Source organism: Ornithodoros turicata, unplaced genomic scaffold (genome assembly GCF_037126465.1).
Source record: "Ornithodoros turicata isolate Travis unplaced genomic scaffold, ASM3712646v1 Chromosome15, whole genome shotgun sequence".
NCBI lineage: Eukaryota > Metazoa > Arthropoda > Arachnida > Ixodida > Argasidae > Ornithodoros > Ornithodoros turicata.
The window spans coordinates 2,450,907-2,467,705 of NW_026999318.1; the positions used below are offsets into that span (position 1 = coordinate 2,450,907).

Consider the following 16,799-nt stretch of genomic DNA (forward strand, 5'->3'; position numbering starts at 1 on the left):
CATCTCTTGCGTACGCAAAGCCAATGGCGTACGATGCACTAAAACTCGAATTCATTTGGTGGTGGTGGGTGGTGGTTCGTGCCGTGCGAGGAGGAGACGTCTTTTTCTCGTTTTTGCTTTCCGTTTATTGTTCTACGTTTCACCGGGCTTTCGTTCGGAAACTGTTCGTGCAACAAGAGTCCGATACACAACGTGCGCTCGACGAGTTTCGAATTTCGATGACTTCGTGGAAGTGGACATCGTCGTCGTCAGACGTGTCCTGCCGGGCAAGATGGCGGAAGCGAAACGGAAGACGATGTCACCGAGCGCATTCAGTGGGTGGGTGCGTGCACGCACGCACACTGCGAGCTTTCCGCGAAATCGTCTACAGTTTCGCTTCCGCCATCTTGCGCGGGCAGGAAACGCCTGGCACCGATGTTGTAGCGCGCGCGAGAGCGCTCTATGTGCAATGTGTCGAGATGCGCGTTTCAAGCGTGAGCGACAGCAGAGGAATGCACAAAGGTGACATTGACCTCTACAATTTTTCTGCCTATTCTTTAATTCGACCTTCGGATAATTCGATCAAATTTCGCGTTCCCGTCAGGGTCGAATTAACGGAAGTTTACTGTACCTCTTAAAAGCAACCTAGCTTATTCAGGTGTCAGCAAGAAAATGTCCCCCTGAATATCATATTTGTGCATATAATAAGGTAAACTGAAATCAAATTGCAAAATTAAAGAAAAACTGTGAACAATATACAGAGCCTGAATGGTAGGCAAGATAATGCTGCAAAGAGGAATCCAGAAGGAGGCTGCACAGCATTTGTCTACTCTGAATAGTGGGTTGCAGCTCTTGGCCATGCTGTCTCAACTCAGGGGTTTCAAGCTCTGCTGAGCAAATTACCTCTAAACATGAAAGCAGATAAATGAAGAGAAAAGAATTGATGCATATGTTCAATATGTTAAAGCATGGTTTCTTAGGTCATGCTAAACGAAGTCTATTTCTATCAACAGTGCATCACCTGAGTTTAGTGACGAGATTCGGTAACTTCTATTTTGTCTTTTTTTTACACCCCTCCCTCTCCTTCATGTGTGCCCCAAGCGTGCGCCCCTGCACAGAGTTGAGCAAAGGTCGTATCTTGAAGAGACTGTCATACTGTGGTGTCTCTTGCTGCTTGGCTTTCGTTGTTGTTGAAATGTATATATTTCTGTATCTGTTCCCACTTCTTGAGGGTCATCAGGTTACCAATCTGTGGAACAAAGAACTTTGCATTCCAGTACAGTCGTGTGCGTGGAAGTTTTATCAGTGACATCCACATGAGAGATCCGATGAATGCCTTGATTTCTGGCTCCCTGAAGCTTGCCTTTCCATGCAGCTCTGTGTGGCATACAGGTTTGTCTGCAGAGTAATTTCACTCTGAAGTGGGGGAGGAAACAGGTAGTTGAAGAACTGCAATGGTGTCTTCAGGTCTTTCACCAAAGCTAGCAGTTCAGAGTATCCTGTGAATTGTGTCTGCTGTGGTGGCACACATAAATGTTTGTGCTTCCATTGCAACCTCCTCTTTTCTGGCATGGCTTTTGTGGATGATGTAGCCTGACTTGCGGGTTGCTCTTCGTCGCAGTCATGTGCTTCCGTATCCGATGATGACAAATCGTGAGCAGCGGGAACACTGCGTGCTGCAGAGGGCTTGGGTACATCTGTAACACGTGTAATGAATACCACGTATGAAACAACGTGGAAGAAATCAAACAAAATCAATCATGATAGGTACAGGGAACACAATGTGCTCTTGTCCTATGCCAACATTTTTGCAGTAAATAATCAACAAACTATCGCATAATTTGTAAACAACGTGCTCATTCACTTACAGTCCACATCATCGCGTCGGAATCATCCAAGTTCAAGTCATCACTTTTATCCGGTGGTAGTTTCACAACAGCAGTTCGATGTCGCGAGTAAAACATCGAACGATGCATTCCACTGAAAGCAACAAAGAAAATGGTGTAGTCACACGGGGCGCGAAAGTTGGTACCAACCAATTACAACGTGTAGTGCGCAGTGTAACGTTCAGAACATTAGCATACCACTACTGAACGATTATAACTGATGTACGGTAATCCACATTAGTAATGCCGTGTGAAAATCTATATCTTACGTGCATATTTTGGATGGTTGTACCTGAAGTAGAGGCTGTTCAGTAAGCATGGCTTATCTCCACTTCCTTTTCTCAAAGGCTTCAATAAGGCGTGTTTAGATGGCACCACAGCGTTGCTTGAAGGTAGCACGGACCCACAAAATCGGAAAAATACGAAAATCGTGCATCGCACGTGCGTTTTTTTTTTTTTCAAACAAGGGGACACATTGCATTTCTCACATCTTGTGTGGGTTCTTCCCTTGCAGACTTCCAGTCTGCGAAACCGTGCACTCGGTATGTTGTCGGCCACAGGCCAACAAGTTTAACAAGTTTAACAAGGTTAACAAGGTTAACAAGTGGTCATATCCATACAGGCGCTTATATACGCATGGTACTTTTGCAGGCTTGTAAGGGCTTGGGACGTTTTCACCATGCTGTAAGGGTACCCTTTTATTCTTGAGAAAAGCTGTCAGGGCTTCTCCGATGCTCAACTTGAAATTGAGGTGACTCAAGAACTTCATGCTGTTTTCCCTGGTGTCATTTCTGTATGTCAGCCAGGCATTGACAGCTGCCAAGTGTAACAGATGTAGCATAACTTTCAATGTCTATTTTCTTGTTTTCAGTGAAATTCTGTGGTAGTCAATTAGTTGACCACACCCCACCCATGCAACTATTGTAGCTGCGCACCACAGCCGGTGATGGAACATCAATGTACAGTCGAGCCTGTTTGATATTGACGGGAACGCAAAATTCTATCGTTATATCAGAGTTATCGTTATACTGAAGTTCGAGCAAAATCGGCGATCGACATCACCATTATCGAGGAATCACACAGCAACAAGCACAGTAGAACAGAACACGCATGTTTATTTAAAAAAACGAAGATATCTTAGCTTGTTTCAGTTGTGGATTGCTTTGCAAAGAGGCGTTTTCAAGTGCGTCCAATGAGAGAACGAGCTCTTCCCCGAGGCCATGAGATGCGACGAATCGCTTGAGGTCAGTGATCGCGCTCATAGCACGTTGTAGAGTCACTTGGTTGCCATTTTCGTCCTCGTCATCACTGCTGTTGTCGGAAGCCTCAGATCCTGGTTCATGATGGCGCACCTCGTCGACAAGCGCTGAATCAGACAGCTCTTCACGAGTCAGGGGACAACCGTCTGCCATCAGAAGTCCTCAAGAGAGTCATTTTCACTGTGAACTCGTTCACTTGTCGCTAACTGTTTCCACACTGCTTTCACATGTTCTGTCGAAGCAGCGTCCACGGCATCGGCACACGGATTTGAGTTTCCATGCGGAACAAGTATGCCTGCCTTTGCAGAGCAGTTTTGCACTGTTTGGGCTTTTACTTCGTGCCACAATGCGTACATCATTTGCACTGCCATGGAAAGTGCGATCTTTAACACCTATGCGTCTGCTGACAATGGGTTGGGTCCAAGACCATGAAGTATCCTTTCTATAACCCTGCACTTGTAGCACAACTCGAAGTTTGCGATGATGCCCATGTCGAGTGGCTGCATTTTGCAAGTGTTGTTGGCTGGCAGAAACAGCAGTTCGACGTTTGTTAACCATGGGTTAACACGATGCGTGCTGCAGTTATCCAGTATGAGCAGGATCTTACGCCGCTTTGTAGCCATTTCATGGTCGAGCTCGAGCAGCCACTCTTCGAACAACGCCTTTGTCATCCATGTCTTCGTATTGCTGCGATTCCGCACTGGAAGGCTGTAAAGGCTTCGAAAGTCTCCGGGGTTTTGCGGACTTGCCAATGACGACAAGTTTTCGACGATCACTTCCGTCCATGTTGCAGCACAACAAAACCGTCACACGCACTTTGCTGTGCTTTCTGCCGGCACATGTCTGGCCCTTCATTGCATCCGTATGTGAGGGCAACAGTTGAAAGAATAGCGCCGTCTCGTCTGCGTTATACATGTTGCACTTGCTGTACGACCCAATCTTTGCGGCACTGTTGTCCATCCATTCTTCGATCTTCGCATCGTCCGCCGCCGCTTCAGCTTCACCGACTATCCTCTCGAACTTGATGTTATGCCTTGCTTTAAAGCGGTGCAGCCAGCCGTTTCCCGGATTAAAATCTTCGTGCCCCAATAAAAAAGCCAGCTGTCTTGCCTTCGAGGTGAGCGCCGCGCCGCTTATCGGAATGTTCCTGCCTCGTACATCCACAAACCGCTTGCAGAGGGCCTCTTCCATGTCAAGCAATGCCGCACCGCGTAGTCGCTTTCGTTTCGTGGAGGCTGCATCACTTGTGGCTTAAAGTTTCTGCTCGCTCTTAATGATTGTGGAGACGGTTGACTGGCACAAACTGTACTTTTCCACGAGGCGCTTCACGGAAACACCGGATCGGTGGTCATCAAGGATGCACAACTTCGTTTCCAAGCTGATGCCTTTCCTCTTCGCAACATGCCCCGAATTTGCCGCCAACATGTTTTGCTCACAACAGCTGTACTCCAAAACAGTGGGGGCAGGTCAGGTCGACAAGTGGCAGTGGTACGTACAGTACATACTCTCGAGGAAGAGGGCGAGGAGGGAGGATTCTCCTCGTCTTGGCACGGTTTGCAGCGCGTGCGCAAGGTTTATCTCCTGTGCTGTGAACGACTCATGCATTGTGCGCGGCCAAGGTGAACCATAAAAGCGTTCCAGGCTGCGCTGGTGTCACTGCCGAACAAAACAGGTTCTTGATTGTAGTGATGTTATCAGTGACACGAGTGAATTCCGAACGTTGTACCCGAGCAGACGCTTTCGCGATGGTCGTCAAAACAAAGCTTTGTTTACATGTGTTTCAATGGGCGGTCTGACAGGAACCGAGAAATGGATCGTATTATCAGAGTTATCGTTATATTGAAGACCGTTATAATCGGGCTCGACTGTACTACAAATTGCGAAGGCAAAAAAAAAAAAAAAACTGGGCGATGTCAAGTTGCAGGTGGTGAGTAAATCAAAGAGTGATATTAGATGGTAGCAGCAACTTATCTGTTTACACATGGTAAACAAGACTTTCGTGCACAAGACTGCACTTCTTCAGGTCACAAAAATATGTACATGGTACAGGCACATATATACAGTCAAACCTCGTTATAACGAAGTGTCTTGGGAACTACGACTTTGTTCTTTATATCCAAACTTCACTGTAAAAGAAGGACAAAAGACGACCATCGAACTCAGGAATGCTGTGCCGCTGTATGGATGGTATATTTATGTGATAATTTGTACATGATGGCCTTTTCAAACTGTGAAAAATCTGTTATTTTCTGCTGTTTAACAGTCATCTAATAAACAGTCTGATCTTGTCAGCATGAAAGGCTTCGCAAACGGCTTCTGCCGACGCTGTCGGGTGCACCAAGACAAAGTCCTTCAGTGTGTGCCCCACGTTGAGCACTTCTTCGTTTTTCATGCGGAGCATGATTTGGGCAACACCTTTGTCGTCGGCGCCTCCGTCGTCAACACTGTGTTTCAACGCCGCTGGTGCTGATGCCAGCAATAACGTCACTGTTCGTCAGTGCGGGCACCACCATGACGGTGGCATCAACCGACACGAACTCATCGACGGCAACGTCCTCCACTTGCAGACGTTTCCACGCATCCATTTCAAGCTGCTGCTGGTTTTCTTCCTCTAGCCGCTATGTCACGTGCGAAACCAGCTTTCACAAAGCAGTTCCTCACTGTAGCCGTGGTGACCTCGTTCCATGCTCCATACAACATCTCTATCACTGTTTTTACTGTTATGGCTTTAGACACCTGCTTCTGGTACATGTCAAATCCTGGAGACAAGTCGTTTCTGGTAAAAGCCTTTTAGGGACCAAATTATGCCCTGGTTGAGAGTCTGGAGCAACAACATGGAATTCATTGGAGGGAACAGCAGCCAAACAGACAGTAACGGCGCTGCGATTTTGTGGGCTGCGCAGTTATCCAAGAGCAATAGCACTTGCCTGTGTTGTCTCTGCATGTCGCGGTCAAATGCGATCACCCACTGCTCAAACAGCTGTGATGCGAGCCGCGTTTTCTTGTTGGCGCTGTACTACTGGACTGGCAGCCTCTGAATCCCCTTGAAACATCGCATATTCTTTGACTTCCCTATGATGACCAACTTCCGTTTGTCGGAACCATCCATGTTGGTCGCACATAACAGTGTCAGATGGTCCTTGCTTCTCTTCCCACCGTGGCATGTCTCGCCTTCCATGGCAGAAACATAATGCTTTATCCTTTGTTACGGCTCGTAACAAAGCGCTGAGTAGCACAGGATCCATCTTCACCTGCCATCTCAACATACTTCACGGTGACGAAAGACTTAATATTTCCTGCTGCCCACAGTATCACATTCCGATCATGTGACGTTCGTATCTTACTAGGTTCATCCCATCTATTCCGACCATATCCTGGTTATTCCCATTGTGGTGTCAAACGCTGTCAAACATGTCATTTCATCAGTCCATGTACATTTATCTCTAGCACCTCAAATTCTTTTACTTTTGAAATCTGACAGGGATTGCACTGCAACTCTTTTAATATATGTTACTTTTTTATGTGCACTAAATGCTGTATGTAGTATATTGGAGAAACCTTGAACACTATGAGGGAAAGGTTTTACAGCCATAAATCCGATATTGTTAATAACCATACTATATCGGTTTCACAAGAGGGACAAATCGGGGCAGTTGTTACAAGTTCATATCGGCTTACTGCAGCAGTAGATGCGAACAAAGGAGTTAGAACATAAAAGGGACAAACCACCTGCAGACTCTCAACTAAGTGAAGTTTAATCAAAGAGGAAGTACGTATAGAAGAAACATTGTACGTCATCATGGGGCATATCAGACCCAGCATACGTCATGAAATTCGGGTATTACCATGTGGTAGCCTAGAAAGTGTTGCAGTCATACTCCTGACCTCGATTCAGTTAAATTCTCGTTCCACCAGGGAACGGTTTGATGCTGATTGTTTATAGTTGTTTTGCAGGGATTGGTCCAGTGTTGAATTCTTTTGTTTAATTCTGTGACTGTTTTGTTGACCTTTAGGGTAGTGGTTGTGTATTTATTTAAAATGTGTTGGAACCACGGGTCTGTTTTTATTATGTTGTTGAGTTCGATTTGTCCTTTTCTAGTTAGTTTTCTTATTTTGCATATTTCTTGTTTGAAAATTTTAAAGGTTATATAGTTATGGTCGCTTCCTGTTTCTATATTAAGTACTGTCCAATCTGTAACGTGTTCATATATTTTTTATGTGGTTACGGTGATGTCTATCCAGGATTGGCCTCTTGGTCCATAGAATGTTGGGTTAGAGTGTGGGTTGTTTACAATAGCTAGATTGTTCGCTAAAATGAAGTCTATAAGATCCTCTCCTCGCTGATCTGCATCTAGACCACCCCATAGAGGATGTTTGGCATTAAAATCGAGCTGGAAAAACACTAACTATTTTCTTCACACTCTGTGATAGGAAATTTCACTACTCCTATGATTGTAGGCTATCTACGTGATGTCAGAAGCTTTTTCTTTTAAAAAAATTCATTGAGAAAGCGAATTTATGACCATTTTTGTTGTTTTACCAGGGTGCCATGTCAAACATGATTTCTCAGAAACAAATTGTCGGAACCATACGAAACCTTTATTTAATTGTTACTTCACCCACCTACTGTGCAGTGAACTAGGGAAATTGCTAAAACTAAAGCAGTTCTTTTTAAATGAATTTTCAATTGGAATTGATAGAAAAATTGCAATTTTGACTGGTGTCTTGTGAAATTGATATAAGTTTGCTTCACAAATATTACCGACAGCACAATATCATTAGTTCACTGCGTGCTACACTCATATGGTAACACACCTGCAAAATATAGGCAGCATGTATTTAATACTTTTCGAGTAATCATGTTTGTTGCGTGCATGGTGATGCCAAATCTTAGAAATGAGAAAAATGCATTTGAAAGATTTATTCCTAATGTGCTTGTAGAATACTGACAATAGACAGTCAGAATTCACCACTCTTGTAGGTCAACCCTTCTTCAGTCTCATTTGTGCAATTTTTCTTCTTTCTCTGGGCCCGGCAAATTTTCCTTTGACGCTTTGCAGCAGGTGTTGACAGCCTTCTCTCCTCTGTGACTCGCTCGTTGTCTAGCTTGGTGTAACCCTGCACCGTGTAATAACCTGGGTCTATATCTAGTCCCCTAAACACACACAGAAGGCCGATGAAACCTTTGTTGAACTGCATCACAGCATCAGATGCCCCTTTCATGAATGTGTTTAGCCCCACGAAGTTGCTCTTTGGGAGCCGCTGCCACAATACACCGTTGAAACTTTCATTGGCATTTTGGGTTTTGCCATGCAGACATTTTCTTAGAAGTTTTTCTTCGCAGAGCTCCATATATACTGGCTTCACCTTATTTATCACTGCATCTGGCAGTCCTGCTTTTGGCTTGTACATTTCAAGACACCCATCTGCCTTACACTTCTGATAACTGCACCAGCTGTCCTTGAAGTGGTTGAAGGGCACTGTACATGAAGTGGTTTGTCTCTTCTTGAGACACAGTGGAAAAATGCAGCAATTACTGCCTGCCGCATTCCATTCAAATCTCCAACATTACTCCTTATCGCTATGCCATAATAGTTTTGGAGCCGATCAATGAACATGTCAGTCAGTTTGCCTTTCCCCCCCAGTCCTTTCACGGCTTTCTTCAATTTGCGGAGTCTGCATCCAACTCTCTTCTGCACATGCCCAATGCACTCCAACTATCTTACCTCCTTCCATTCGTATACGTCTTTCACCCGAAGAAAGCTTTTCGAATCGCCGTCACCATAGTAGTCCGTGTAGCGTATACCGTGCCTGCTGGGAGCTCTTTCAAAAATTCGGTATGCTCCTACAGGCTCCATGTTTGGAGCAGAACCTTTATAGTTTGATGAGCACTGATGAGGTTCTAGTTCAAGGCGCTCTTCGGTGTCCTCTGGAAGCCTTTCAAGCTTGCGGCATGTATTACAGAAGGACGACATAACTTCCAAGTCAAGTACCTTTCCTGTTTCAATTGACAGCGCTGTAACACAACCATTTAGTGATGAATATCCTCGTTTTTGCCAGGTTCCATCGACTGAAACTCCACATTCAACAAAGCCGTCATTATCTGGCTGCTTTGACAGCTTCACTTCTTCAGCAGCCCTCCTCATAGAGGCTTGTGCTCCCTCTGAAAGCGCTTTTTCCAATTTGCGCTTATGAAGTCGGTAGCCAGCTTTATTCAGAGGTGGGGGCATGTTCATCGTCGCACACAGACGAACGGCTGCACTGCGTCCTTTTCCTGTTTGCCTCAGTGCGTAAACAAATCGTGTGTTTATTTCGGCAACTCTCCCGATCTTCTCACTGGTGTCGAATCGCTTCTCAAAGCCACAGTTCGAGCAACAGCTGAGAACACAGACCGTGCCTCACCATTTCCGAAAGCTCAACATCACAACTCATGCAGTCTGCACACCTCAAGGAAGCAAAGATGTCTGCGAGTATTTCCATATTCATAATTCGGTTTCCGGTAATCTTTTCTTCCCCTTGTCTTGATGATGGTTGAAGCGGAACACCAAGCTTGCGCATGCTTGCTGTCGATGCACAAGCATCATCTTGCAGTAGCAGATCACATCGCTGTGCTTTCTTCGCAGTCGCAAACCTGTTGCCATGAAATTTTCTTTTCTTGGGTCTACCTGAGCGGTATTTCATTGCTATCTCGCAAGAATTAGACTTCTCTATGTGCAGACACACACGATAAGCACGAAAAACAGTCACAACGTGATACCTACGCAGCGAGCACAAAGACTAAACAAACCGCCATGTGTTCTACTTGTGGCCCCCTAGGTAGGAAAGCGTGTTGCCAGATGAAGCTCCGTTTTATCATAATAACGTGCATTACAAAAAATGCTGCCGAAATTCTAAAATATGGTAAGAAAACGGCGACTTACGGTATCACTTCCGGAAATTTAAATCCCAGCCAGATGTGAGAAAAGGGGGCGTAGGATTTAAACGGGTGGGTGCATTCGAATAAAAGTTGCAGCAAACGATGCATTAATGAATTTTGCTCTGGAATAACGAAAAAGCTCTTTTTTTATAATTTTGATGAAAATGGACTTTGTAACAGCTCGTATACCTTGAGACTTCTGTGTTTTTATTCTTATAGATTAATTGTTGGACAGTGTGTAAGTCATTGATATCTTTACTTGGTGAAAGATAAAGGTTTATAATAATTATAGAACAATTTTTGTTTTTTAATTTTATGGCTATTAGACTGTCTTGGACTGTCTTGGTAAAATGTCATAAAAGTCTGTGTTTATTAGAGTGGTTACTTTTGGTTTTTCAGTTGTTTGTAATATTATGTATTTTTTTGGCAATTGTAGGATTTTTGTGTCATGATAATATGGTTCCTGAATTAAAACAATGTTGGGATTTTTCTGTGCAAAGGTCTTTATGAGAGTAAAGGCCCCTGCTTTTGAGTGTGCTTGATTTGATTGTAATATGGATAAAGCCATTGAAGTGTTATTGAAGTGATGGGTTTGTGGTATTCTGTCTTTACCATTGTTCTTGAATACGTTGTACCTGAGCTATGTAAGTTGGACAATTCCTGTCATAGTATTTGTGGTCAAAGTCTACTAGGGTTTGGCTGTTCATGTTGCTTTGTAAACAGGCCCTACACCTAGGTTCTTCTGATTTACACTCTTCTTCCTTGTGGTTGTTACCACAAAATGGGCAGAATATTTGCGTTGCTTTGCAGTACTTCGGCACATGTCCGTATGTTAGACATTTGGTGCCAAGTTTTACATTGTAGTGTTCCTCTACAATGCATCTAGACCAACCGATTTTAATGGTTCCTTCCTTTGTTAGTGTGTCATACGCTTCCTTGGGTAGTGAGATGAATACAGTCTGCGTTCCATCTCTTTCAGATCGAACATATTTAACATCGATCTGGTCCAAGTATTCCTGGAGGTCATTACCGTAGACTAGTTCGTTCTTTGTGTTTTTTCTCCATGCATTCTTCTATGAATTTGATTTTAACTTCTGGCTGTGGTGGTCTGTTGACCTTAAAGTTGCCGCTTTCTGTCAGATTGTCGCTGCCGTTGAAGATCTTTTCTATCTTGTTTATATCTTCTTTTTACGACTTGCGACAATGAGTAGTCCTGCCTTTGTTGGTCGGATCATAGCATCAGTTAGAAGAACCTCTGTCTCGGTGAGTTCTTGTTTAAGCGTGTTGGAGAGGTTTTTCAAACTTTTCCCTGGTTTAGGTTTGATGGTTGCTGATGAGATTTTGAAGATTTTATTCTTTTGGTTGTCGTTGTTTCCTTTGGTTATTTCTGCATATGAGATTGGTACATTGCTGCCCTGGGACTCTAGGTTCTGTAGTGTCTGGCTGAGTGCCTGGGCTGCTCTTTCAACCTCTTTGCGTCTGGCTTTTTCTGTTGCCCTCTGGAGATCCAGAGAGCGTATAAGAGCCTCATACTTATGAAAAACTGCTCTCATGGCGGGTCTTTTTTCCTTTGGTAGTTCATGTTCCGCGTCAATGTAGTTGTCACGGAGGTCTCTTAGGGTGTCGTTGATGTCTGGTCGATTTTCCATTGCAGAGTTAGTGTTTTCCTCTTGCGTGTTTAGGCTTATTTGCTCTATTTCCTCAGTATGGTCTTGGGTAAGAGGGGGGAAGTGGTCTTCCTTTTCCTCCTTTGATTCTGCTTTTTGTTTCTTATGCTTCTTCTTCTTCTTGCTTCTAGTCTTTGGTTGGTGCGTGGTCGTGGTCGGGTCTTCTCCTGATTCCTCCGAACTGGAGTCTCCATCGACCTCCGTGCCCGTGGCTTCTTTTCCTGCTTCCTCGGACTCCTGCCTCCTTCCCTTATCATCCTCTTTGATCTTGGGCATTTTTGATTGTTTTCCTGGTTTGAATCTATGCTTTGACTCTAGTAGAGGGTGACTCCAGCATGAGTCTATCCAGTTAAGCCTTGTCTGAGGTAGTCTACTGTTTTGACGATGTAGTGACTTTTAAACCGAATTTTCGGTGTTTTCCGGTCACTTTTCGGGGTTTTTACTCTTCCTTCGTTACTTTCTTTTTTATTCCTCTTCTCCTTTGTGTAAGGTGTCTCCTACTTTTTTCCGTGTGTCAATTGGATAATTACATCACCTAGGCTTCAGGTTCACCTAGATTCAGCAAATTACGTACACCGTTAAGAAATGCCTTTTCCTGGTTAGTTTGTGATAAGGAAGGGGAGCTGACACATTTTTCACCAAACATGGGGATGGCAAAGGCCTCCGTTATTTCACGCACGGTTTTCGTCTTTATGTGTTGATAGCACTGAAGCCTGGTGAAACATAGGTGTACAAGAGCATTGCCTACAATGGAGTGCAAGGTTACTATATGGGGCTCGACCTAAGGAAGACGCGTGTTCCATTAATCTGATATTAAGACATGGACCAGATTGCCCAACATAGATCTTACCGCAATTCAGCGGGATAGAATACGCACCTCTCTCTTAAACTTCACTTAGTTCAGAGTCTGCAGGTAGTTTGTCCCCTTTTATGTTCTAACTCCTTTGTCCGCGTCTATTGCTGGAGTATGCCGATATGGATATACTATTGGTTTCTACACATTTTAACCTTCCTGGACGCACTTTAGGTACAAACCTCAAATCGTTATTCTTGAATCGGGTTATAACAGTGACATGAAGCGTAAAAATCGTGAATCCTTTTTAATTGCAAAATTCCAGTCTCTGAAGACTCACGGTTTGAACACCCACGCAGGCCCACTACAATTATTTAACCTATAAATACTCTCACACATATCATTTTTCACATAAAATATACAAACTATAAACGCACACACAAACTGTAAGCCAACTCCCAATTTTTCTTTGCATATTTTCTCCGTTTGTCTCTTTCCTGAGACCACCCCCTCCTCACGTTCTCGATGGTTCACTGGTCACCTTTGTTCATGAACCGATTTCATATACTAAGTACCTGGGGCTGCATATCACCCCCAATCTCAGCTGGACAAACCAGATTAACTCCATAGTAAGCGATACTGATTGTAGGCTTGCTTTTCTTTTCCCCGGAACTTGATGCACCCTCCTTCTTCTGTTACACAGCTAGCGTACACCACAATTGTTCGCTCGAAGCTAGTGTATGCTGGCAGTGTTTAGGACCCTCAGCTGACCTTTCTAACCTTACTGTACTCCTCATGCAGCACACTTTATGTCTAACAACTACATTTACCCTTTTACTATCACATCAATTAGACTTTCTCTTGGTCTTGCTGAGCTCGCAGTATATAGGAAACATTTTCGTCTTTGTGCTTAGCGCAAGTTTTTCCATAATTGAGATCCTTCTTGATTCAACCTGCATATTATATATTATCAAGACCAGGGCTGGGAACCATTATCTTTTGGGGGTTCGGTTCAAGTTCCAGTTCAAGGTAATCTGTTCGGTTTGGGTTCAGCGCAACCAGAGTGACGGTTTGAACCGATATTAATAGATTCGAACTGCCATATGTGTGATGTGCTAATCAGTGCTCAGTGCTGATCATATGTGAGAGGTAACATCATGTTCCGGCGATGGCTTGCTCTTCCTTCCTTTCTCTTACTCCCTTGCCTCTACACTTCATAGGTACAATGAACCATGCAGTTCAAAGTAGAGTTTCCTTTACTGTACCGAAAAGCGCAGGGAAGGGAGTACAGCATACCATTGAACTACTTTGCAAAAGACTACTGCCAATTTCTAAAGTAAACAAAAAGAGAAGAAAGTGGTAACGTGGTAGATAGGAATATCCCAGACCCCCACGCACAGGCCAGCTCGGTGCTCGGCCGGCCGTAGAAAAGAGGGCGAAAGGCTGCTGCTGTGTTTCCTTCCTCCATGCTCTGGACCACACATCAACCTCTTTCCCGTGGTCGCTAGAGGTCTGCGTTGCTTGTGGATATCACTGTGAACTATTAACCTCACCTTCACACTGTGATGCTGAATGAAAGGAAGCAGCCGAGGCAACAATGCAAAGTGTAGCTATCGTGTAGCACATCTTTTTTTTTGTACCTCGATTCACAAAAATGTACAGGGATGTCGTGAACCTTTTGGACGTGAGGCTGTAGGAGGTGCATGGACTCACCACTTCTTGGTCTATCAATCTGTCCGCTCTATGAATTCGGCAAGATTCTGAGTGATGCAGGGAGCTGGTGCGCGGCAATCGTCTTGGAAGGTATAAGTGTTTGTACCGACTGGTGAATCGGTTACAGCATCATATTTTTTTGGTTCAGTTCCTGTTCGTTCAAGTGGAGAGAAAAAATGTTTACCGTTCGGTTTAGCAAAAAATAACACTTTTTTTGCGGTTTTCAGTTACAGTCCAGTTATGGCACGGTGCCTTGATAGCTTCCTGGTCATGCAGCTTCTCCGTAACTCTATGGGGGTAGAGTAGAGTAGAGTAGAGTAGTGACACCTAAAGTCACCAGCGGCATGGCCGAGTGGACTAAGGCGTCCGTTTGTTGGTGGTAACCAAGGTCGTGCTAAAGACTGGGAGGTGGTGGGTTCGAATCCTACCTCCGGCTGTGCTGCCTGAGGTTTTCCCTGGGTTTTCCGAAGACTTTCCAGACGAATGTCGGAACAGTTCCCCCTGAAGTCGGCCCAGGAAGCATACTACCCCCCCCCCCCCCCCCGTCCCCCACTACTTCCTGCTGTCCTCTCTCTGTCTGTCCACATCTGCACGCCGCTCATAGCCACAGTTGCTTCGCGGCGCAATTAAAAAAAAGACACTAAATGCCTCGTAAGAGGAATCATAGGTGCAGTGTAAAAATAAATAAAACATAGCACGACTTTATGTTTGGCATTCAGTTCAGGTAGTATCCTCCGGAGTTTTCAGCGATTTTCTTCTTCAGCTTTTCCCACTTTTCCAGATGGCGCTGCGTACGCCGCAGCCATTCTGTGGATTCTTCTGTTGTTTCTTTTTCGGTGTCTGGTTTCCAATATAGCCTGTCGATGATGTTTTTGCTGTCTTCTGCTGTTTTGTTCAACTCATGTGTTGGCAATGCATCGCATTCTGTCAGGATGTGGTTCAGGGTCTCTGGTGTTTTGCCACATAGTTGGCAAGTAGGGTCTGCCTGGTCAAACAGTTCGTACCTCCGAGTATTAGTCAGGAGACAGCCGGTTCGTGCTTGGAAAAGGAGTGCACTTTCTCTACCTCCTGTGTATTCAGGACATAATTCTGGTTTTTCTCTATGCTTGCTGTAGCATTTGAGACTCTGTTTCTTCTTTAAGTTCTGTTTCCATTGGTCGATTTCTGCCCGGTTGTTCTCTTCGGTGGTGATTTTTGTCCATTCTTTTTCGTTTCGGGCTTTGCGTCTTCTGGTTCCCCCGCTGTACCTTCTGTCGTAATGGTTCATTTTGTTGATCCAGCTGGTTTTTAGGCCGAGAAAACGAATACGTTGGAAAATTTTCTTTGCTATTGGAGTTGCTGGTAGATGAATTAGTCATCCAAGGTAGTGCGTCTTCAACCTTGCGTCCCGCGCTGAAAATATCGACCAGCCAAGTCCTCTTCAATGGCTGCATTCGTTGTCGCGAAATTTCCCAGTATCCATTTCCCCAGTTCTCACTGATCGCAGTCTAGGGATCTGAGTGTGTCTGTTGAGAAAATGAGACTATCGTTCGCATAAGTGAGGGCTGGTACCGCTGTCGATTTCCATAGTATCCTTCCCACTGTATATTGGTTATAAAGTGTTTGGCCAAATTCCATATGTGCCCTTTGAGTCGATTTGATTTCTTAACGATGTGTAATTCATGTTTCTCCAGGTATTGTTCTTTGCTAAGAATAGTTACACCCAAGTACTTATACTCGTTGGTACAGGCTATTTGGTGTCCTTCAAGGGTGAATTGTGCGGTAGTGGGTTCTTGGCCGTTGTATTGCATCCAAAGTGTTTTTGACATGTTAAATTTAAATCCGTCCTTTTCAACTTCTTCTGTGCATGTGTCTAGCATGCGTTGTAGGTTTTCTTCAGATGGAGCAATGAGAACGATATCGTCTGCGAACGATAGAGGTGACACTGTTGTTTCATCCAGTTGACGTTAGTGCTTTCAGGCTGATCCCCCCGACTCCCCCTCCAGTCGCAGTAGTAGGTTATTAATGTGTAGGTTAAACAAGGTCGGGAAGAGAGGACAAAAAGCGATAAAAACTGGGCTGTTTGATGGTACATTCTAAAAGCGATAAAAACCCCAGTGCAGGGGACACAGACGAAGCACTGACTGACAAACACCTTTAATGGCAGAGACACCGCTTAAGTACACCAACTGCACACAACCGACCCCTAGTGGTAGCCAAGGCCATCATGCTGTAATCACAACAGTTATCACGCAAACAGGAGCACCAAGTAAACGCCCCCCCGAGAACCAGAATTCGAGTTAGTTATCAATGAACTGCTGAATTTTATCCGTCACCAACACTGAGGGCACGCTAATACAACTATCTCCACCGTGTTTTATTAATAAAGCTTCCTTACAAAGAAGAACACCTAACTTATGACTTTTAAACAACACACTCGTTTTTTTTAACAGCGGCTCGCACCCGGAACAGGTTCTTAAGTGTTCGGCCAGCATACCATAACCCTTTCCTCTCGGAGCTGTATGTTCCATCAGACGTACATTAACACAACGTTTAGTTTTACCAATATACTGGCACCCACAAGACAAGGGAATTGAATAAACAACA

At 44.4% G+C, this 16,799-nt stretch overlaps 1 protein-coding gene across 1 annotated transcript; it reads right to left on the reverse strand.

Moving 5' to 3' along the window:
• Positions 1 to 3,748: 3,748 nt before the first annotated feature.
• Positions 3,749 to 4,315, reverse strand: LOC135372470 (tigger transposable element-derived protein 6-like). The gene has a single exon (XM_064606078.1). It carries the CDS (start codon positions 4,313 to 4,315, stop codon positions 3,749 to 3,751), a length of 567 nt encoding a protein of 188 aa, XP_064462148.1.
• Between the last annotated feature and the right edge of the window lie 12,484 nt (positions 4,316 to 16,799).